At 42.5% G+C, this 24,218-nt stretch overlaps 1 protein-coding gene across 8 annotated transcripts in view; it reads right to left on the bottom strand.

The window, feature by feature from the left end:
* The window catches only part of tenm2a (teneurin transmembrane protein 2a), a 224,916-nt gene that overhangs the window by 50,463 nt on the left and 150,235 nt on the right, over positions 1-24,218 (bottom strand). For 6 of the 8 annotated variants that reach the window (XM_085788361.1, XM_085788362.1, XM_085788363.1 and 3 more), the window contains 2 exons: positions 13,617-13,823; positions 5,935-6,166 (listed from right to left, as the gene is read on the bottom strand). In XM_085788361.1, the coding sequence (XP_085644487.1) occupies positions 5,935-6,166; positions 13,617-13,823 (439 nt within the window). The remainder of the gene's footprint in view (positions 1-5,934; positions 6,167-13,616; positions 13,824-24,218) is intronic. The other 2 variants (XM_085788365.1, XM_085788368.1) reach the window with 1 other exon arrangement.

Raw genomic sequence — 24,218 nt, 5'->3', positions numbered from 1 at the left:
GTGGTAGCAGGTGTCCCAAACAAGAATATATCATATTGCAGATAAAGGAATATTACTATTTCTAAATATTACTTGCAGAGACAAATATGACTTACACTGAGTGAAAAACTGTTTAGACTGTGACTTAAGGGAACCTGCATGCCATTTAAATGTGATATTTATGTATGTTACAGGACTTCCGGCAGCATTTCATCATGGAGGCCTCACCTGAATAAAGACTGCCTCTGCTAATTACATTTTTATGAAATATAATATTATGCTTATTATGCTTCAGTGAAAATGAGCAGTGGTGCTACATCACACAGCAAAGGCCACATATTTAATGAATGAGGCGATTGTTTAAATCATAATCAAGTAGATGAGATGTGTCAGGGTCTGTCTGATTCAACGCAGCATGAATCAAGTGATTGATTACATTTTATGTTCACTATGAATTAGAGCTTGTATTGAATGAAAGACCAGCTGGGTTTCATCATTTGACTGGACAGAAGATAAAGTGAAGAGACCTCATGTGATCCAGGATTCTGGAGTGTGTACTACATGAGCCTCTTACACACATTTGAAATTTAACACCATTCAAAGTGGGGGTTTCATCATGATTTTCTCAGGTTGGCAGCAACCCCCACAGGCTTGCTGACATTATGGAGCCAGACTTATCTTCCATCATTTAGGGGTGTTAAATGCCCTAAAATAGGCCTGGTTCTAGATAGCTTTAATTGAGTGGGTAATGAGGGATGTTGTCTGGTCACTCACTATCAGACCTCATGAGTTTCCTCAGGACTGTAAGCTACAGTAAGATATAACTTACAATGCTTTATTCTCAAAAACTAAAGACAGAAACTAATGAGGCTGATATATATGCATTTACACTTCAACTTCCCCTTAGACGAGGAAAACTGTATTTATTTATTCTTACATGGATTGGTATATTTAAAATGAGCTAAACTAAATCTTGTGTAATTTATATAGTTCACTAATGCATTTTTGTATTTGCATTTGATGATTCAATGTAAATGTCAGTTTTAAATTTAAAAACTGGGGGTGGTGCACTGCAGATGAGCAGCATGAGAGAGAAAGAGAGAGAGAGAAATAATCCCAAAATCCACAATTTGCAAGCAGCCAAATAATTAACTTTTAAAAATAATTATATTTATGACTGGTCAAATAAAAAAAAGAACAGAATAAAACCCCTTTCATTTAAGTTAAGTTCTTAATTTTAGGATGAAGCAGGATGATATGGTGGGGTGGTCTGAGAATTTGGTGGGCTGATGCCCCACTGCCAGCTGGGCCTGCCCTAAAATCCTTTGGATCAAACAAAGCAAAGTCAGCACTGTATCAGTGGTTGAGTGACAAGAGAAATCTCCACACACTTTATATACTGTACATATACCATATTGACCTGAATACAAGACAATCCTGAATATAAAACAACCCCCCTTTTTCAAGGCCTGTTAGAATAATACTTTTTTAAGACAAAATCAAAGAAATTTTAAATCTTAAAATCATGTTTCAGTATCAGTGAAATAACAACTGGTAGATTGTATTAGAATAGCAGTGGTAGGAATATTTACAGCATCGTTAACTGTATATTTAATGTAGTGTAGTATTTCTCTTGTCAGTTAAAATCTAATGAGATGCAATTTTCAGACACCCCTAAGGTGGACCGTACCATATCTGAACCTCCGTCGTTTACAGCTACCTGAGGTGGCGCATGTCACTTCCATCAAGCAGAGCGATAGGAGAAACTACAGTCTACAGGAGAGACCTCCAAGCTCCCTTGTTTCGTCAGTGTGTTGAGCCTTTGGTTAAGGTTAGCCCATGTGTGTGTGCCCCATGGATGTATTATGGTGTGCCCCCAGGTTTAAAAAAAGTTGCAGGGGTAATTCAAAAACTGATCACCATTATCTGAAAATTGGCATTGTAACTCCTCTATTGTTTGCTAACTTGTCCAACCTTTGAGCCCCTTTTTCCCCCCAGCAGGTGTCTGTGTTGCGGCTGCATCTCTCCAGGTCACTGGTGTATGCGAGTGTGAGAGAAAGACAAGCTCTGATTTGCATATATAAGTATATAGACCCCGAATATAAGATGACTCGTTTTTTCAGACTTTTTTTGACGGAAAAAATACCGTCTTATATTCGGGTCACACGGTATTAACTAACAAGTATTTTTGTTGTTACTTAGTCTTTAAAATGAATTGATTAAACAAGTGAAAATGCGGTTAAAAGGAGCTTAGTCAGGATTATAGTATAGTAGCTCTGCATAATAATATTAGATATTATATTCCCTGCATAAACTGTGTGAATGCATTGTTGTATCAATAAACCTTGCATGATATTCTGTACAGTAGTTCTTACATGCATATAAGTGTTTCCCAAACACGTATTTATTTGTTGTGGCCCACCACAGTATTAATATTGACCACAACTAATTGATTTTTTCCCCCTTTCTTACTGATTCAAGTGTATAGCTGTGCACAGCACAATGACTCACTCTGAACCTCCTTGCCCTGTGATTTCTCTCACTCACACTCTTTTTCCTATTGACAAACATATTGACAATGGTCTGGTCTGTCATAGTCAGGCTGCCTGTACAGAGCACCAGGAGAAATCCTTTTGCTTATTACTTGTGCCTGTCATTCAGAGTGTGATCATTGTGTGCATGTGTGTGCTGGTTCTGGACTCACTGGCCAATGGAACAAACCCTGACTGATCCAACTGGGCAATGGGGCTGTATGTACTGTAGTGTTTAGTTATTTAAGTGCAAGGCAATTAAAATATTTGACAGTGGTGCACCCTATATTCAGTAATATTTAACAATTAATTTCAGAAAACCCCACCACCAGCCACCACCACAAACACAATCTTATTCTGTTGAGAAGCACGGCATATTACAGTGGCGGTTACCGGGCTGAGCATGAATCTTCTCTCTGTACTGCCGCTTCTTTTTCTACACCCCCTGTGGTTCCCACAGGTAGCATCTTTAAATCTGTCCCCACAGTAATGCATTTGAAAGCAACCTATGGTTCCCCGCACCCTCCACTGCTGCTACCAGATAAATTGAGATGCTGCAGCCCCCTCAGTGATCTTATTTCTCCCCTAGAGCCGTGGCCCACAACGGAGTGAGCAGGGGGTGCAGAGGAATGTCCTGAGATAACAGAAAGAGATTGAAACTGGCATCAGCTAGACTAGAGGTTCCCAGGGACCGATTGGAGATCAGGTGCTTTTCTCGTAAAATCCTGAAACACATGTACACGCGTGTGCACTCGTGCACCCAGAGAAATACACAGGCGCTGAGTGGCAGCAGCCATCTATAGTCATTTATCTCGCACTGGTAAATGTATCCATGTTCTATGGGGCCCAATCTCCCTCCTCTGCCTTTCTATCTTCCCTCCACACACTCCACACAAAACAATCTCCTTCAATCACCACCTCTCTCCATTCTCTCCCTCTCTCAATCTCTCCCTCCTCTACCGTAAACCATTCCTTTCCATTTCCCCCCTCTCCCTCTCTCCTGACTTATATTTCTCTGCTATATCACCGCCCCCCCCCACCACCCACCCCCTCTTCTGTTTCTATCTCTCTCTCTTTCTCTGCCAGTCATCCAGGCCCTGGGGTGTTCTTAGGTGATCAATCTTCATCCTCTCAGCGCTGTCACACTATTGGGTCAAGCCAAAACACACACACACACACGCGTGCACATTTACTATAACGAGTGGACAACAAATGCCAAGATTTACATATGATTACAGCGGGGACTAGCCACAGTCAAAAGCAACACACATGCTTGGATGCAAATATACACACAAACACACACTGATGCACACAAGCACACACCCCCTCCCTCACATCCACAAGTTTGCCCATCATCTCCTAGCTGCTGCTCATAATGAGATGGAGGACAGACTTTGCCAACGCAGGGAATGGTGTTACTCTCTGGCTCCGGCCGGCTGGCTCTGACTCCAGCAGTTCCAGCCAGCCCACCCAGCCTCCGCCATCGCCAGGACCAGAGAGGAGGGTCCAATCTGGGACGGAGGGTGGAGCTGGAAACTCTCTGCACTGCTCCGGGATCCATCCACTGCAACAGGCTCTGAGCCATGCCCAACCCCACCACCTGAACATGACCAAATACTGGAACTGCTCAACAGTGCGTATGAGTGGGTGCATCACTTCCCTTAAATCTGTAAAGATGGCAAACGCAACGCTCTGTGAAGAGGATTCATATGTTTAATCTTGTAGTAGACGAGGTCGTTTCATCACATGTAACTGCAGAAGGCGTGAATATGTCCTCAAACTATGTTATGGCATACGTGTCACCATGGCAACACAGGTCTAAATAAACAACTGTGAGTGGAAATTTAACACTACACTTACTCTTACCCATCATGCATACCGGCGCAATGCACAAGCACAGGTTTAGCATGGACCTGAGATCAGTGGGGCTGAATTAAACATGGCCAGGCCTCATAAATACTGCACAGGGCTGGCACTCTGGGGAGATGGGGCCCATCAGAGCTGGAAGCCCCATCGCCCAGCAGGAGAAACACAACTACAGCTTGCAGAGTAAATGCTCACAGAGTGAGCGTGTGCAGTGTCCCTCTCACTGCATGCCTCATGAATAGTAATACGCTGCATGAATGCTCTATTTGCCTGGTAAATGTTCTTTGTGTACTGGCAAAAGCGGATGTGTAGGGTGTATGAAATGGTTTGTATTTCCTGCTCCCACACTCCAGGATGCATGCATAATAGTTTTGACACATGGCAGCTTTTTATATGTGTCATTCCTGGAGATATGGTAGAGAATGCATTTGAGTAGCACACATTTGGGAATCAAAGGCAAAGAGCCTTTTTCCTTTTTGGTTTGGAGGTTCATATATTTGCGTTAAATTATAGGGGGAGATGTTCAGCGACTCTCTGTACATGATATCCTGTACTGTTTACTCAGTAACCTAAAAAGTTTTTGTACATTTGATGAATAAATGGCAAATAAGACTACAGTATGTGATGCGATGACAAATACACAGATATAAATCAGCTGTTCAAGAAGTGTTGTGTGTTCTGCCTCTCCCCTTACTCAAGATCATGTATTACGGTCCTGAATGACTACTTTATCTTAGGCATTCATATTTGTAATAAGAAGAATGCTAAAAACACAAATTCGCCATGGGGTAGACAATCAATCATTAATTGGATGGAAAAAATAATATTGTTAGGTGGATATAAAATCCCAGCAACGCTGAGATTTCAAATTACACAGTCAATCGATTTCAGTGCAAATGCCAATTTTTGTACGATGGTAAACTAGTAGTTTATGCTTTACTGGCATTAGAAAAAAGTAACATATAAAAATCTATTTAATTCTTGTTTTATTCACCAGATTTCGTGTTTGGTGAATGAAACCTCGACAGACTTGACATTACAGCCAATCTGAAAAACCTCTCTCTGTCAGGGTATAAACTTAGAGGCATGGTTTATCATCAGTCCAGGAGCCAGAGGTACAAGCATTGTTGCATTCTCTTTATTTTCTATTCTGCAAGGACCAAAGAATTCATGTTATCCTCTCCCTGTTTTTATCAGGAGCTACATAATGTTTTTTCGCTACTTTATATGACATTGATTTTTTTTAATGGGACTTGCCTTCATTTTAGTGGGTTTGCATTCTTCACATTCAAAGTGTAAAAAAATGCATATAGTCAGAGTAAGTGAACAGCATCAGGGCTACATTCTCAGTTTTTGTCCTTGCATTTCTATCTGACACCATCAATGTACTTACAGGAATGTACCTGAAGCAGCATCGCTCTGACCTTTCAGCGCTTACTAATGATTACTCGAGGCTTGTTCTATGATCATGCTTACTGTAAGTGGTTCTTGGACATTAGTGTCAGATAAACACCTCGACTGTTATAATAGAATAAAAAGGAAATACATTTCCTCTAACCTGGTCTCCAGTGGGACGTTACTGTTGAGCACCCAGCTGTCTTGTAGCTGGACTGACTCTGGGGTGGTCGGCCCATCTCCAGTGCCCGGGGCCGGGGCGTGAATGGGGTTGCGTCCCCCTCTCAGCGTGTTTCTGTTCAGGCTGTTGGCAGACTGGTGGGATAAGGTGTGGTGGTTGTGCGGAGGGGGCAGTGGAGGCCGTAGTGTGGACTGACTGTGGTGGTTGGCAGCCCCTGGAAGAAAGACAAGAACAGAGAGGGAATTAAGAGCCACACTTTCATGAGACGGAAATCAGAGGGAGTTTCAGATGAAGCGAGTGACGGATTTCATTTCAAAGATGCTACAGCTCCAAAAGTAGAACAGAGATGTTACTTGATATTTTATGTTTATTTCTCAGTGTGCCCAGAAACTAAAGCTCTTCAGCCAGCCGCTGACTTCACTGACATTCCATTATGAGCTACTTTTGCGTCAGCAATCGTTGTGTTCGGGGCAGGTGTCACATTTTTCAAATGGTCGATATCTTACTTTCGTAGGAAATTCCAGCTAAACAGATACGTGAAATCTGATGACTGTGCTTTCATTTCTCGCTTCACATTATTTCAGTTTTGTCTGTCTTATATTTAGCCAGGTTTTCCTCCTGTCCCTCTTTATCTGTCAGTCTTTCTTTCTTTCCTGTTCTCTTTTTCACAGCTTGAAAAAAGTGTGTGTGTGTGTGTGTGTGTGTGTGTGTGTGTGTGTGTGTGTGAGCCATATTAGAGCACTCAGCACAGCGTGCATGCTCCCAGACTTGGGAGAACATGTCAGCTAGAATCCAATACTTGCCCCTCCAACACTGAGCTAATGGACTGTTGAGTGAGAGTGAGCTGAAAAACAAACCCGGATGACTCAGACAAGAACACCCATTCACACATCACCTTTCTATCCCTGTCTTGCTCTCCGTGAATCAGATTTGAGCCTGTCCTCAGCATGTGTGCCTGTGTGTGGTTTCATACAGAAAAATCAATAAACCACATACAATATACAGTAAAGGGGAGTTTGACACAGTTTCTTCACTTCCTGTGCATTAGCATCCCATGTGTACACACACTGACATGACAGGTGCAAGCAGCCAATGTGCAACCGATCAAAAAACAAACAACACCACACGTTAAAAAAAAAGAAAAAAAGAATTCACTAGATAATATTCAAAACACACAGATGTGTTGATGTGCAATTTGGCTTTGAATTCTGGCTTTACAACACGGTTGGCTTTTGTCTTTCAACTGTACTACACATTGCACTTTCATCACTATTTTACACATCTAAGCGTGGAATACATTACGGTGACTGTGTTTGTTTACACATTGCCTTCGTGGTAGTGATCAAAGGACGGAGTAAGCACACATATGCTCACATACGTGTGGGGTGAGTGCAACAAAAGCAACTGCCTTGTCAAGCTGCGTGATCACACTTGCCCTCCTCCATTTGTCATCTCTTCCTGAGTTAGACAAGAATTAGTCTGTGGAGAGGAAGAGAAACGAGTGGATGTGTCGCATCCTCCTCTTCATTCTATATAGAAAAAGCACTACATCTGCTTGCCTTGCATGCTAAGTAAGTTTCCCTCTTCCCCATTGCCTTCCACTAGGATGGGTGCTTAGAGCAGATAGGGGGCATGGCTCCCTTACAACTCCAGCTGTAATGGCGACCAGTTTGTAAGGTGACCTGATTCCTCTGCGCCGCCGCTGGGACGCAGGTGCCACCCGCTTGGCCCTGAGGAACAGATGCTCATGAAAGAAGAGAACAGGGGAAGAGGGGGACGTAGATGAGAGAAAGATGGAGGGACCTGACCTCTGCGACACTGTGGGGACACAAAACATCTGTTTGCACATGCAAAGATGCTCTTGGGAGAAACAGACACACATACATGCATGCACACACTTGCATATGCAAACAATACACGCAGTTACACACCTGGAGGAAAAGCCAAACTCTTGCATCATACATGCAGGGTGTAAATTGTTATTAAAGTATGCAGAGAGTTTTAGTTCTCCTCCTCCGCCTCCTCTACCTCCTCCCTTGTATACAGTCTCGTTTCTTCTTGAGGATTGTTTCCCGCACTTTCATCTTGCTTTTATTTGCATTTTGTTTGTGTCCTTTACCGAGATGTAAAGCACTTTGAGATAAACCTTGTTTGTTAAAAGCACTTTATAAATAAATTTGACTCGACTCCCCCTCTCTGCAGTGTCCCCCTTAAATGTGAAATAGCTCCCAGTTCACCCTATCTGCATAAGTACTTTTATCTAGTTTAAGCATAGTAACAATAAACACAACACAAAGCTATATACTGGACTGAAAAAATAAGCCTGTATGCAAACACACAGACGTGGACACAGTCGGAGGGATGCAAAAAAAGTAGGCACTCCCATGTTCACACACTACCCTCCTGTCTGCCGTGTTTAAATATGCGTGCAAAAATGCATGCCTTTCTCCTTTGTTCACTTTCTTTCCATAAATATTGAACAGTTTTTTTCAGTCAAATTCAGATAAATAATTCAAGGCACACCTTGTATGGTTTTTATAACCCGGGTTTTCAATGAACTACCGTGGTCTTAGCGTGTGCACAGCTGATGTGAGTGTGTGGGTACTCATAAGCACCAACACCATTGGGAAAAAGTGCACTGTTCACCAATCCAGCCACTGCACTGTTACAAAGGGACTGAGTCATGTCCTGTGCCACTGCAGAGACTCATATCTGTTTTGTAATAAAGATTTTAATATTTTCCTTGAAAGAAAATGATGGAAATCCTATTATCTATAATCTAGCAGAAAATGCTATTACATGTCATAAGATAATGTCAGAAAAATGTAAATCCTGAGAATAGTACTACCTGTGATTCTCTGCATTTTCTCTCTTCATTGCTAGAATAGTCATTGTCAGGTTACCTGAACTGAACTGTAACATGAGAGAAACAGTGGTTTGTTTTATTCTTCACTGGATCAATAAGAAGAAAGACTGGTGTGAACTCTTATTAACACCTACATAAATATCTGATTTGGAAAAAAAATCTCATTCTTATAAAGGTCATCCAGTCGTTTGGTAGCAGTCCAAAAATCTCTATGATTTAAAACATCAATAAATTTATATAATACCTTGATGACTACAGTGGTGTATATACTAGAGTTTCTGAGACTAATTGATTTCTTTTATTCTGCTGCGGTACAGGAGAATGGTTTAAAAAACTGATTCAGTCTGATGTAGGCGATTCTCCACATTCATGAAAAGAATCCTTAGAAATCGCCAGAGAAAACACAAACACATGAAGCAGTGGAGTCTGCCTGTGCAGCAAGGCCGGGTACAAGGCTGTTTCTTTTCATACATAGAGAACTCCTGAAGAAAGCTACAGTCTGTTTGGCCACGGAAACACAAATACGACAAACCACTGGAACGGGAGGCAGAGCACAGTAACAAGTATGCTGGAGGTAAATGGGGCCAGTAAATTAAGATAGGAGACTAAGTCAGATGAATTGTCCGGTTGCTAAAGTACAACCTGCAGGTAGGCTAATAGGAACAACGGTTTTACCAAGGACCCAGTCTGATAAAAGACAAAACATGCGGCAAGGAAATAGAGCAATTAGGGAGCAGCCAAGCAGATCACATTTTATTCCTCTTTATCTTTCCCTCTTTTCTTTCCTCTCTCTTTCACTTGCCACTGTGGGTAAACAGCGATCGTGAAAAGATTTTCTCAACAGCTCTCTGTGTTATTTTCACAGCCACTTTTTTTTTGTGTGTGTCGAGAAGCTCAGAGTCCTTCTGACTGCTGCCGAAGCCTGACCCAGTTTATTCTGTCCAATGTCCCCAGTGACTGGAGAGAGAGAGAGAGAGAGTGGAGTGGGGTGGGGTGGGGGGCTATAGCTGTAAGCTGGTGGGTTTGGCCCGGGCTAATCCCTGGAAGTTCATTATGCTCGCCAATTCAAAGGAGCCTCATTCAGCAGAGAGGCATTAGCCTGTCTGCTAACCTGCCACCCCTGTAAAGCATGCTGCGCACACACACATCACTGAGAGGCAGGGGCTCGCCACACTGTATTAATCTCAGTGTGAGTCTGTGTGTGTGTGTGTGTGTCTGTGTGTGTGTGTGTGGCCAACTGGCAGCGGGAACCAACCAAAGCAGTTTGTTTTGTAGCCCTGGATGGGCAAATGTTTATTGACATTTTCTGTGGTTAACAGAGAAAAGTCACAGGGCAGGGTGTGTACATCTATGTGTTGTGTGTGTGCGTGCGTGCATGTGCGTGTGCGGGACAGCTGAAATGCCCATTCAGCAGTTAAAAAGGGATCATTGCAGTGCTCAGCTCCCACCCCTCGCTCTGTCCTTCTCACTCCCTCCGTCTGTCTCTCCGTCTCTTTATTTCACGGCCCATATCTCCAACGCGTCTCTCCCTCTTCTTAGAAAAACCACTGCGCCACCCTCCATTGTTTTTCATGCACCTTCTCTCTGAGCTAACTGCTATGCTCCTCGCGTTTTAAGGCAGCGTATTCCCAGGTGCCTCTGTATCATATGTCCTCTGTCTGAGAATGTCACTTGCTCCTCATTTGTCATTCTTCTCAGAGCTCGGAGGCTAAGCACAATGGAAGGAGAGCCGGAGGTGAAACGGAGGCACATGTATAAACACACACATGCTGCCAAAAGGGGGTTTAATTTGCACATATGGCTTTATTGAATACCAGCGTACACATGAATATATACGGGAAATGTAAAAGAGAGAAGGTTAAAGACATACATTTACACATGCAGACACACAGAAGACAGACACACACACACAAACACACACACACACACACACACACCGCCTCTGCCTTGGCTAGTCATCTCTGTCTAATTAGGAGGCAATAATCCGCCAGAGAAGAGTCTTCAGATCCAGCCAAAAACAAACAGTCTCCATGAACAGAAATGCATGTGTGCATTGCACCCACACACATACACACGCACGCATGCACGCGCACAAATCATCCCACTGTTACGCAAATGTCACCCTTACATAAGCACCATTAGGAAGCATAACATTAGCGCAGACGAAGGGAGCGCATCTTTGTTGTCCTGCCTTTGTTTCTGCAGATTTGTTTCAACAAAGCCATTAAACATTCATTGTTTCGGCAGTGACTTGAGGTGGCTTCCCTGGCAGCGGATAGCTAGCCACTTTAGAAGAGGCTCGGGCTAAAAATAGCTTTGCATTCCCCATGCATAATGAATGGCCAGAGACAGTGCTAATGCTAGCTCTTTCCAGGAGCGATCTGCTACGCTCCGTTTGGCCGTCTCAGCTCTCCTGGTGTTCTGAGGGAGCGTTTCCCAGACAGGTGCTCTGAGCCAGACAGTATTCCCACATAAACACTCGCAGACCCAATTCCCAGCCAATCCTCGGCAACAACGTTCCGTTCCCATTCACCTGTCATGCTTCACTAGGAACACAAGTCATGTTTGTCCACCTGTTAGCTTAGGTAATGGTGGACTACTTTACAAGAACACACACACGTGCACACACACACACACACACACACACACACACACACACACACACATGCACACACAGACACACAAACAGCATGCAGCTTCCTGAGGATTATCTCGCTGTGGTTAGTTTCTGCCTGGCTTGATAAGGCTCATTTCCTGCCCAGCGTCCAGTCTCTACAGGACCACACAAAACACACACACACATCCTCACACACGCGTCCAGACGGGCATGCACCCTCATCGCACATGCATAAACAGTTGCCGCTTATAGGTGTTTTATGTCCTCACAGCCGTTCCTGTGTCTTCCTACATGCCAAGATGTGTTTATGCAGTGCCAGACTGCCACTCTAAACTCATTTAGGTCGATTTTAATGGATGCCCAAAGCCAAGGACCCTCTCTGCAACCATTAGATCGACAGTCCTGGCTGGGAGATGTAGCAATTTGCAATTTCATCTGAATGTTGTTCTCCTTCCATCCAAATATCTCTCTTTTACCCTCTAAACTCTCATCTGCTCACCCTTTTTTTTTAAATTCACATTCCCCCCTTTTCTCTTTGTCTCTTTGACTCCCAATGTCTCTTGGTCTCCGTCTGCCTTTCAGACGCTTTCTCCATCTATTTTTACTGCTGCACTTCGAAATGATTTTTTTTCTCTCTCTCCTTTTCGATTTTTTTTATGCAAGATGTCTCATTAAAGAACTTCAAAAGTCAAAGTTTGGCTTTCTCTATCTGTGCTCCCATTTGCCTCTTTGCGCCTCTTTTTCCTGCTTCTCTCGTTTTCTTTTTTCTCTCTTTGTCTCTCTCTTGCTCGTCGTCTCTGTGTGTACATGCTCAGCAGAGACTGAAAGAAGCCCCAGAACAGAAAGTGTGGGTGTATGCGAACAAGGAGAGAGAAAGAGAGAGTGTGCCTGCGAGCCTCACTCTCCCTCTTTGCCAGTGTCTGCCATTAGGGTGTCAGTGGCAGAGTGAATTTATTTGCTGTGCGGTTACTGGGCTAATGATTGATGTTGCCCCAGCAAACAGTAAACCAATTAGAAAGCTGATGTAACGTCATTTTAAAAGCCTCCTAATCACGTTGCTCTTGAACCTGGGACCCGGGCCTTCCCTAATGAAGATTTATACTGGATCAAAGGAGAGCCTAACGCCATTAACAATAGATTGTATTCCACCAAAAATCACATTAGGACTTCTCTGCCCACCCCTCTCCCTCCCATCAGGCCTCTGCTAAATATATCTGCTGATTACAAGTGCAGATGCACAGAGGAATGGAGGAACAGGGGAAGTGCGGGTAAGACAGGTAGAGAGGGACAGAGAGAGTGGGCCCACGGTAGCTAATTGCCGAGAATAAATGTGAATGCTGATGAATAAACTCATCACTGCAGATGTGTGATTGTGTGTGTGTGTGTGTTTGCAAGAAGAACAGTTACAAGGTGCTGATATAAGCATACAGGGTGTCTAACAGCCAACAAGAGAGTGTCCAATGATGAAAGTGAAAGCTTAGAGCCAATGAAACTAACTAGTTTGTCTTTGCTACAGTGATCCTCCTGATGGCACTTAAAATTCATTACCCCCTTACCCTTCACTTTCCGGTTGATTATTAATGTCATATGGAAAGTAAGTACAAATACACCTACTCAGTGGAAACCAATCAGCGCTCTTCAGAGAGTAGGGGTTGCTTTCACTTGCATCATTGTTTTCTTTTAATTGTTGACTAAGGTGTGAGGGTTACATTAAAAAATATTTAATCCCTCCGCAAATCACCAGTTGTGATAAAATTGCCTTGTTTGTGAAGTTCAGCAGCAGAGAGATTTTTTTTCTTTTTTATAAAACGGATTTCTAACATTATTTGGGAAATATCAAAACAAATGATTCATTTTCCCTTAATATAAAAGCATAATTTTGATAGCTTTTCTTATGTATAATATTTGCTGAAGTCTTTTTGTTTTGATTCTCAGTCCCCAAAACAAATGCTGACTGCAGTGGAATGCAAACAAGCAGAAACGAAATGGCTAAAAGAACAAGATGTGACATTAAATTAAAACGAAACATTGCTTGGCATTTCACTGAGCAACGACTAAATCAGATCAGGAAATGGACACATGATGAGGTAATGCAGTGACCCAGGTGATGGATGACATATTGATGCACAAATGAAATGAATGCGAGGATAAAAAGGGTGGATGAATGGAGAGGTCTCTTACCCACGGAGGAGGGCTGGGCCCGGAGCAAGTATGAGTCATCCGGGTGGGGCTCCAGGTGAGAGTGGGTGGAGTTTTTCTCCAGCAGGGGCACCTGACATTCCCTGATCGGTGGAGACGGGCCGGGGGAGGGGTGGTGGGGGGCAGACGAAGAGGAAGGAAGGGACGGAGGGAGCAGGGAGGAGGAAGAGGTTGGAGGGAGTGGGCGACCTGGAGGATGGAGGGAGAGAAAGAAGGGAGAGAAGGAGGTAGGGGGGGGGACGTTAGACAAAACGGATGGCAATGATTGACAGTGATACAGGGGCCTGTTCACAGAGGCAAGTTCTCTGAGAAATCTGGATGGTGTTGTTGATCAAATTCACAATTAATTGTGAATAAACTAAATGTCCTCACTCAGTTCTTGTATCTACATACATAGTTCTGGTTTTCACACTACATTTATGAGCCTCCGCGCGCACCGTATAATTCTTTGACCGGCGCAAGACAGACTCATGTTTTCATTCATCAAGAATTAAAGTCAGAGGTTCGAAGACGATCAGATACCGTCGTAGTTCCGACCATAAACGGCGATTCGGTGGCGTTATTGTCATGACTCTTTGACTTTTTCAAAAATAATGCATCCACAGAATGTCTAGAGGGGTGCAGAATAAAAGTATTAATTTTGCTGAATTTTTAAAAAATAGTATATAAATAATTGTTTAATAAATTTTGGCGGGTCCGAAATATATAAATATTTACATCTGGTTACATTGGCAACGTCGGCATGGAATGATCTCTGTGGCAACGGCATTAGAACGTTGATGTCATGTGTCTTCTGCTGTACCTGGCAACCAGTAAAACGGAAGGTTGGAGCGAGAGCAGGCAGTGAGAGTTCTACACCTACTGGCCAGGAGGAATTAAACTTGTAGCTATCACCTTTAAGATACTGTAACTGTTGGAGATTTCTTCCTCCATCTCAACACAACGGAAATGAATAGAAATGAATGGAACTGTCAATATTTTTCATCTTCTCTAAATGAAAAAGTTCTGGTGAAAGCAATGGTGTTTTGTGGAGTATCCACACAAGATTTAAAAAATTGCTTTCAAATCTTTTTTTTTTTTTCTTTGTACGTGACTCAAAAGAAAAATAAATAAATAAAATAAAACAAATCTGTTCGATGGAATGTGAATGTGAAAATATGAACCTTTGCTTTTTCTTTTTAATAATTTGGTTGAGCCAACCCTTTTATACTGAGAACATACAGTAAATTGATTGTCAGACCTGCTGCAAGGTAATCCAGTTAACTCGTGTGTAAACTTGCTTCTTGGAGCAGCCGCCTGGTAACAGCAATGTAAAGCAGTTTTGAGAGAGACACAAAAGCCTGAAGACGCTGGAGAGAGTCAGCATGAAGATAGATTCACACAGAGACACACATCTCCTAAAGACATTAACAAGTGACAAAGAGGTTTTATTTTTCCTTTGTTCTTCCAACAACTAAAAACCAAGCGATTTGCAGCACTGACAACAGACAAAGCACAGTCTCTGCCGCTGTAAACAAACACACAATAAAAACAATTTTAACTTTTGCAGAACAATGACTGTGTTAGTGGCAGCTATCTTAGTGGCAAAAATTGCTTTATACAAAATTCTTGCCAAAATAATAACGCAAATAGAAAGGTCTCATAAAGCCAGTGAACCAACTCACTAACGCATTTATCTTAAGTTGCCACTGGCCACCTAGACACCACGCACCAGACCAGATGAAGCCAAATCTGTAAAAACTCTAGAGGGTATCTCAGTAGGTCAAACAGTGAGATAAGATTTGGAATAAGAGGCCCTTCATCCATTGTATGATTGTCCTCTACATGCGTAAGACAAGAGAAAGTTAACAGCCAAGTCTTTAAATAGTAGGAGCCATGGGACACGTGGACACAATCAGGCTGTCCCATACACCAGAGAGAGAAGAGAGGGATATAGAGAATTCACTCTACTCTCCAAAGGTTTGGAATCAAGGACAAAGACAAATCTAATAAATTCTATTTAGAGACGGCTCAAAATATAGAATAATTATATCTGCCATATTTGCAGCTCAATCAATCAACAATATGGTAAGAATGAGGCCACCGAGTCCAGCCAATCCAATGAACGACTCAGGTGATTACCACTCCTAATTAGATAGTCAACCAGAGACGCTATTACACGCTGATAATCACTTATTTTCTCCTGATTCTTCATTCAAAATGATAGCCTCCAGCCAAGGAAAAGTTTGCTTCAAACAGCTTTACAAATAAACTCTTTTTTTCTCTTTCTATTCCTAAGTCACATCTTGTCCTTCGCCTGCCCATACTGAAATTCAAAGGGTGGAGGGGGAAAAGAAAAAATAGGCTTGCTAAACTCTAGTTTTACAAACTCCATCTTTCTTTTGCCACTAAAAACTTCACAAGAAAAATTGAGAAGTTATAATATCTAGCCTTTCAGTGAGGCACTTCTCCTTTCATCATACTTTTCTCTTTCTTTTTCATACAGACAAAAAGCAAAAAAAAGGGGGAACAGCAGAAGAAGGGGTAAGAAAGGCTGTGGGATCTCGAAGAAAACTACATATAAAGTATGCTGCTCATTCGTCCTCATACTTTCGTTTTTACTTTAGTGCCACATCTTCAGAATACAGATGTGGCGTGATTGTAATTCGACAGTAATCGCCTTTCCATCACGGAGCATCGACAGAATTCAAAATGTGTAAAGGCCATGATAGATGAGTGGACTGTTAGGCGACAGTGCAATATTGCTTGAATCAGGGAAACAGAACCTGAGGGGTGACAGAGGTGGTGGGCGGGGTCAATGTAGACATCATTTAAAAAAAACAAAACAAAGTGGTTGGACGTAGCTGTTGTACGCTGGCTCAAAACAGAGCACATTAGTCATGGAAAATATAAATTTCCACACGGGTCCGGACGTCAGCGTGGCTTTACAGAGATGCATTTGATAGAAACAGAGGTAGAGTGATGCCTCTGTCCTGCTGTCCAGACTGCTCCAGCTTAGAGCCTTTGCGTCACGGAAACCAGAGCTAGGATCGATCCCCACGTTAACTACACCCCAGAGAGATGCCATCCTTGTCTTCTGTTTAGGTATGTGTGTGTGTGTGTGTGCGTGTGTGCGTGTGTGTACAGTGTGTGTCCGGTCAATCTCATCAAAGCAAACTGAGAAAAATGGATAAACAATGGCAAAGTAAACACTGTGGCGGACAGGAGGGAGAGGGAAGAGAGGCAGGAGAGGAACAGTGAGAGATGGATGGAGAAGGGGGAAAGACAACGAGGTCACGGGGGTAACTGGGGGAATGGAAAGTGAGAAAGCGAGAGACAGAGAAAGAGAGGGAAACGAATGGAGGAAACAGAGGACAGTCCAGAAGCTATGAGCTGCCAAAACTTATTGCCAATAAAAAAACGAGGGAGAAAGCAATAGAGGAGGGTAATTAGGAGGGGAGGAGGCAATAAGAGGGGACTGGACAGTGGAAGATGGAAGACAGTAAAAGAACGAATGAAGAGGTAAAGAGGGAATAAGCCATGGACACATGCACAAAAAAAAGAAAGAAGCCGTTTATCTAAATGAATCGATCACTCACTTCAGCTGATGGCGAGAATGGATCTGGCTATTTGCATATTTCACAAGACCGTTAATGAGGCTATTGGTGACAACAGGCAATGGAAAATGTGTGTGTGTGTGTTTATGTGTGTGTGGTGGCACACCTTTACAATTGTTTTATTGCTCTTGTATATTTTTATTACGTGTGTACAATTGTGTGTGTGCGTGTGCATATAATGTTATGTGTATGTGAGTGTAGTTATTAATATTTTAAATCACTTTAATTACAAAAAAGGAAAAATTGCACTAGTTGGCCAAAAGCAATTAAGGGAACTTTAATCTCCTTAGCAATTATGCTGTGGGGCATCCTTAACTCAGTCATTTCTGCCCGCTACATTTCTAGAAAGGTCAGTGGAAATTGCTTTGTGTTATTAGAACAAAGACTTGGCAATGAGCTCACTTGGTTCTCTTGATGATTTGTTCGTTGCCATCCTTCAGCCATCTCCCTGGCCATCTGTATACATCTCTTAATCCTTTTCTCTGTGCAAGTCTCACACTCTCTGAATCTACAGTTCTCTCTCATGTGTTGATTAGTGTGAAAAATAAGTGTATCATGGGGGGAAAACTAGGCATCCTAAGACTGGAGCGCTGTATTAAAGGCATTAGCGGAGTCCCTTGATGGTTTGATAACAGTGTAAAAAGAAACGCTGTCGTCATTAGTTTGCTGGGTGAACACAAGGCTGTGACTCGATTGTGTGAGTCATACGAGTGCATGCATCGCCTGTTGCTGCGCCACTGTGTGTTCCCACTGAATCATCTCAATATGAGTTCTGTATAATCTGGTGCTTCTCCATAAGGCCATTCTTTACTACGCGACGGCATTACACGTCAGACATGATTCTGCTTGTTGACTCTTCTCCTCCGCGTCGCTATTTCTGTCCCTCCCTCCCTCCCTCCCTCCCACTTCTGCCTCGCTCCGTCCATCCGTCCACCCATCTGGCTGAGGTGAGGAGTGGTAGGCCGAGGAGAGTGGAGTGGAGCGAGGGATGGAGCGACAGCTGGAGCCCAGTCAGACAAGGAGAGACAAATTACCCCTCTAACAAGAGCCATTCATCATCTCTTCATCTCTCCTTTCTTTCGTCCCTCGCTTCCTCCTCACCTCTATGTGAAAATACAGTGCACCTGGACGGAAACTCCGGAAAATAAAAGAATGTGCAAAAAAAAGAAGAAAAAAAACACACACACACGGCTCTACCATACAACTTTTTTACACTTGACATTGGTTGTTATCATTTTGCAGCTACTCATGCGGCTCGTGCTGGCGAGCCAATCAGCGCGCGCTTCTGTTTAGATGACGGAAAATACCGGCGAGGAGAGGGGGTAAACAACGAGATAAGGGAGACGTGCGATGATTGAATGAGCGGTGCGCGGTGGAAGAGGGAGGAAAAAGTGGCACACCCATGCTGGCACATGCAGAGACTCATTACCATGGCTGCTGTCAGCACAGATGTTGGACTGAGGGGGAGCTGTCAGTCAGTGTGTGTATGTATAAGCATGCGTGTGTATGTGCGTGTGTGTCTGTATGTGTGATAGCGTCTGACAGTGATCTGAGGGCTATTTAGTGATGACAGCTGCTGACACAATGGGCCCTTTTCTCTATTTATCTATACAGTGCAGTCTGTCTCCTCCATCTCATCTCTCTTCCTGCCCCCCCCCCCCCCCTTTCCAACCCTTTTTCTAAAATCATCGCCTCCTTTTTCCTTCTTATTCACTCCTTTTCAATATTTCACATTAAGCCTGACTGTGGTGAGACGCACACCTGTTGTTGTCTGTATGCGTGAGCAACAAATGGATGCTGCAGCAACAGAGATGGTCCAAGTTCACCCGCGTCATACCTCAAATGTGCTCTACCAAAACCTCCCTCTCTTTTCTTTTCTTTTTAATCCGCGTCACAGTAGAAAATGAATGATAAAATGAGTAAAGCGGGAAGGGAAAGATGAGAGGATGATTCAACGGACGTGTTTTAATTAATAAAGTTGGGCTTTCACAGCCTAAAGAGATGATTGTATCACTGGCTCTCCCTTTGATGTGTAACAGAGTGTCTGGGTTCTTCTCTGGCCTGGAGCTCTCCTCTGCTCACGCTCAGTTTCTCTCTTTCATCTTGCCTGCATCACTCCATCGCTCCGCAACTACAGTGGCCCTCTTCCCAAACAGGCTGATCCGCTGCACACAAACACACACACAAACACGCACTCTGAGACACTGCCTAGAGCGGAGGCTGAAGACGCCTTCTGGCTGGGAAAAAGGTGTTATACAGACTCACAGCGTCACATTATTTTGTCCTACATTTTCGCTGTTTCTCGAGTTCAGTTTGTGTATTCCTTCCAGGATCGTAACTGAGGCTCATCACTACTATTTCAACCATTTATTCATTCATTTTAGTTAACTATTTTAAGAATTCATTAATTACTTTCAACCATCTATCCATTTATTTTAGTTGTTCTAACCATTAACCATTAGCTTTCTTCTACTGTAAACCATTTTAACTCTTTGTTGAATAGATAGCTAAACTCTTATATCACTTATTACTTTTGAGCTATTTCTTCAACTTCAATTCACGAGTTACCTTTAGGTTCTTTTACGTTTAGGTAACTACAGTATTTGGTTGTTTCTGCTGCTTGTCAACACTACTTTGCCATACTGTAAACTAAGTTAAAGCAAGACAGTCTTTACAATTGCATTTAGCTAATTATTTTAACTTTCATTTATTAGTTTTTGCTTTTAACTTTGTTACTGGCTTGCTAATAGCTAACATGGACTTGAAACACATAATTCCTAGCTTTCTCAGTCCAACTTCTAATCATAAAAGGGATGTTTATGTGTCTACTCTGTATATATACATAGAAACAAGAGGATACAGGATAGAAGATAGAGGCAGAAAAGCTCAAAAGACATTTGCTTTGTTCCATCTTTTCGTTTATGACATCAAACGGCACTGCTGAAGAGGGCACTCTGTGAAGGCGGCCATTCAGAAATAATAGGTTTTGATGATTAGTCGCCTCTTAACAATATCTTTTGACCTTGATATCACGTGGGGTGCACAGGGATAATGGAGAGTCATTACATACCATATTAACAGAACTTTGAAAAGACAATCAGATAATGAATTGAATGGCAGACATCTAAAAACCATGTACAACAGTCACACGGCTGTGACAGCTCACAGAGACGGAGAGAAACCTCCATGCCTTCAAGAGTCGTACGTGGTACAGTACATGATCACAACCACTTAGGCGCTCATAGTGTAAGATAGTACACAACAAGGTGCTGCAGTGGAAACAACCCCACGGCAGGAATTCCAACAAAACATCATCTCCAGGTAATTCAAACATCTAGTCGACAAGGTCATTCCCCACTCCTCTTCTCATTCAAGTGGCTGTTTTTTTATTTTGAGAAGAGCAGAGATGAGGACAGACACAAGCTGACACGAAGCAATGCACTCAACCTTTTGACCCAGACGCACAAACGCAGCCCGGCTACCTACTATCTGCATCTGCTAATTGAAACATACCTCACTGTTGCTGGGAAATGCAAGTGTGTATGTTTGTGCGTGTTGTGAGTGTAAGTGTGTGTTCGTGGCATTAGGATGCTACAGCACACCCACGCTGTCCATTGTCAGATATGTCCACTGCGTAACTTGGGGCAACCATGGAGGCTGCATTACCATATAAATTACATCCATGTTGTTGGTGCTGCTGTGGATTGATGGTATTGTTATGGATTCTTCACATTGGACCCTCATTGAAAACAATCAAAATAAATAGCCCTCCTCCTCCCACATAAATGCACACACACGCATGAGCATGCACACTTGCTCAGCATGGGCACATGAAAACACACTCAGACACACACACACACACACAGACCCTCAACCTCAGGTGGAGAGATAGACACCCATCCTTTCAGCCGTCCATTACCTCTGAGCATGCTCCGTAACGGCTGAATGGAAGAGATCTGCAAAGGGGGAAATGCCTGTGTGTGTGTGTGTGTGTGTCTCTGTGTGTATTCACAATGAGTAACTCACAAAACGTGTAATAAGGCTATTTTACTGCTGCTGTGTTCAATAAGCTGTCCAATTCCTATTTATGAATCAATTTGACAGCAGCAGAAAAATTTTTATTGTAAACTTGAGGGCAGAAAAAAATGAATGAAATATAAATCAGCAACAAAATAATAAAATATACTGTAAGTGGTATGAAATATAATAATGGAGTAACAATAACTAAACAAAATGATGTCATTTCTTATTTTCAAATTTGTTTTTCCCATATTAAAACACAGTGACAACTACAAAGGGGAAAAAATAAAATAAAATAAAATAAAATATATATGGGCCAGGCTAAACTGTTTTTCCAGATTAAATCTGAATGTTTCACACACTCTGGACTCTGGAGTAGATTTTATGGCACAACTGCTTCCACAGTTTTTTCACTTGAGAGAAGGGTTGAGTGACACATGGACAAGGTCTTTGATGGAGGGAGATGGCATTTGGTCTCGGTCTCTTAGTAAACACTAACAAAACAACACAAACCTTGCTGGCAGCTTTGGACAGACCTTCTTAGATTTATATTGTACAGTAACTGGAAGACGAGTATCGGTGTGCCTGTTATTTTGACTGGAGAAAGCTTTTAGATGCTGCAGGGGGAAAATCAACAGGGTGAAAGGCTGGGAAGAGCTTTTCCTCCACTCTGCCTGCTACTGAGAATTTTAGTGACTGCTGTGGACATGAATTAAGGGAATACATTCTTCCAGCACGAAATTAAATTTCACCTGCTTTTCATGTTAAAAAAGGTGAGTTACAGTTAAATTTAAGATAAAACCCCACTTTGATTAGAGCTGTAATTAATGTTTACTAAAAGATTATGACGAGACGGACAGACTGTTGTGATAAAGATGAAGGTAAGGATTTAGAAAGAATGAAGCGTTGCCAGAAATAAAACCTTAATTCACTTTTCAACACATCTTCATTAATTAGCATTTAAATATGAGTCATCGAAGCTTAAATAAAATGTTTCAGCTACTGCCTGTTCTTAATCGGGGCATTTTTACGATGGCTGGAGAATGTCTGTCTCTCCACTTGCAAAGAACGTAAACTGCATTTGCATTTTAAGACAGGCCTCATTTTATGACATTTTTTGGGAGACAAGGTTCACACAGAAACTACACAACCCTCAATCACTCAACATCTGGGAAAACGACAGTCATCAGGAATCACATGCATACAGAATTACTCGCTACAGGTAGTGTGAAAAACACAAGACGCACACATAACACACAAAGTACTGTAAATACACACACTTCCATATTCACACATGCACAGGTGCCTGCACAAATACTTATTCAACATAGCAGGGCTCCACCAAAACCAGCAATTGCTGTGGTTGCTATGACAATCTAGTTTTGTAAAAAGCATAAAAAGATACAGAAAACAAAGGGAAAATAAAGAAGAGAAAAATACTTGGAGTAAAAAAAAAATGTGGAGGAGGAAAGGTAATGATGGAGCAATCTGGATTCTTTTTGGTGCACTGATCTGCCAGTGTACGACCTTGTGCAGTCAGAGATTGTGTGTTGTTCTGTAATCTCATGCATAATCTCCGTCTCAATAAAGTCTCCTGTTTTGTGTATGATGTTACATTAGGTGTGAGGCAGTAAGCTCGTGAGGCTGAGTCAGCGGAGTCACTCTTTGACGATTAGCAAACACAGTCATGCGCGCACGCGTACGGAGAGTCCCTGGTATCCTCTACGCTGGGATCAGCCAAAAGAGGGGTGATGTATTTAGAGCCAGTGGATAATGACTCTACTGTGGCCTGTTGCAGAGAGAAACCTCTCCTCTCTTTGATGTTCTGCAGTTTCTATATATAGCAACGACAGAAAAAAAAAAGGACCGAGAGCTGAAAAACAGAGTAAGCGACATTACATTCCCTCTAACTAGCTTTAGTGTTGAGCATTGCTTTCTCTCTCTCTCCCCCTCTCAAGGTGAGCAGGATGGAGTCTCCTCAATCTGGGCCGGAGTCGCTGCGCTTTTTGTGCCTTGATTCAGTCGCATTCTGTGCCTTGGAGACGTGTGTGTTAATTATCAAAGCCGTGTGCCTGACATCTGAGGCACAGCCTGTGTTCAATACATTTAAAGACTGATGCTTCCCCTGGACTCACAAAAGACTTACATTTCAGAGGGCCGTTATTGCAGGTGTAATATTTGCCTTTTGACAAAAGAAGCTGTGGCAAAGCAAAGTTAATCAACCTGTATTAAACAGAAGTTTTACAGATGAAGTGAGAGGGCACCACAAACAAGTCTGAAATCGAGCTCCAGTGAGTTTGTTATTGGAAAATACTTCTTTCTTTCTTTCTTTTTTTTTTAACTCAAAATGAAAAATAGAGAAGTGGCCAAGTGTTGATTGGCACGGCGTCGGAATCTGTTATATAATGCCAAAGATGGATTAGCATGTGGTCAATTTTAGTGATTGCTCTTTTTTGTTGAAGTGTCCACACTGAGGTAGCTTTATTTCTTTTAAAGCAATTTTCCTTTGTGTATTCTGTGTTATTATCCTCTGCAGAAGCTCGTCAACTGTCAACTGCTTTTCTTAATAATCCTTTCTAAAATTCCTACATGTTTGTCATGACAGATATACATGTTCTTTGCTTGCTTGTGGAGAGTTTAAAGGTCCGAGTTTTGTATTTGATCGGTGTTCCTCATCAATGATCTGGAGGTGGACCTAAGCCCTTGATTGCATTAATAGCCACTGCTTTAGTAAATCAGATGTTAATTACATGCAGATTACGCGCTGAAAACTGAATGATGGGAGTAGCGCAAACTTGTGGCTGGTTTTCACTGAGGTAACATAAATCTGGCCTGTTATCTCTTGGCCTCCTCCCTTTGTGTGCAGAAAGGAGAGGAGAGGGAGGGGACAGGAGATTACCAAGCATGTCTAGTCCCTTTGAAGTAGCTGCTTCTTTGGTCATGGATGGCTAAGTGGATGTGTGTGTGT

The sequence above is a fragment of the Trachurus japonicus genome, chromosome 10 (assembly GCF_045865225.1).
Source record: "Trachurus japonicus isolate A0001 chromosome 10, Traja_1.0".
In the NCBI taxonomy this organism is placed as follows: domain Eukaryota; kingdom Metazoa; phylum Chordata; class Actinopteri; order Carangiformes; family Carangidae; genus Trachurus; species Trachurus japonicus.
Note: the sequence above shows the minus strand (reverse complement) of the source record. Positions and strands in the feature narration are given on the sequence as shown.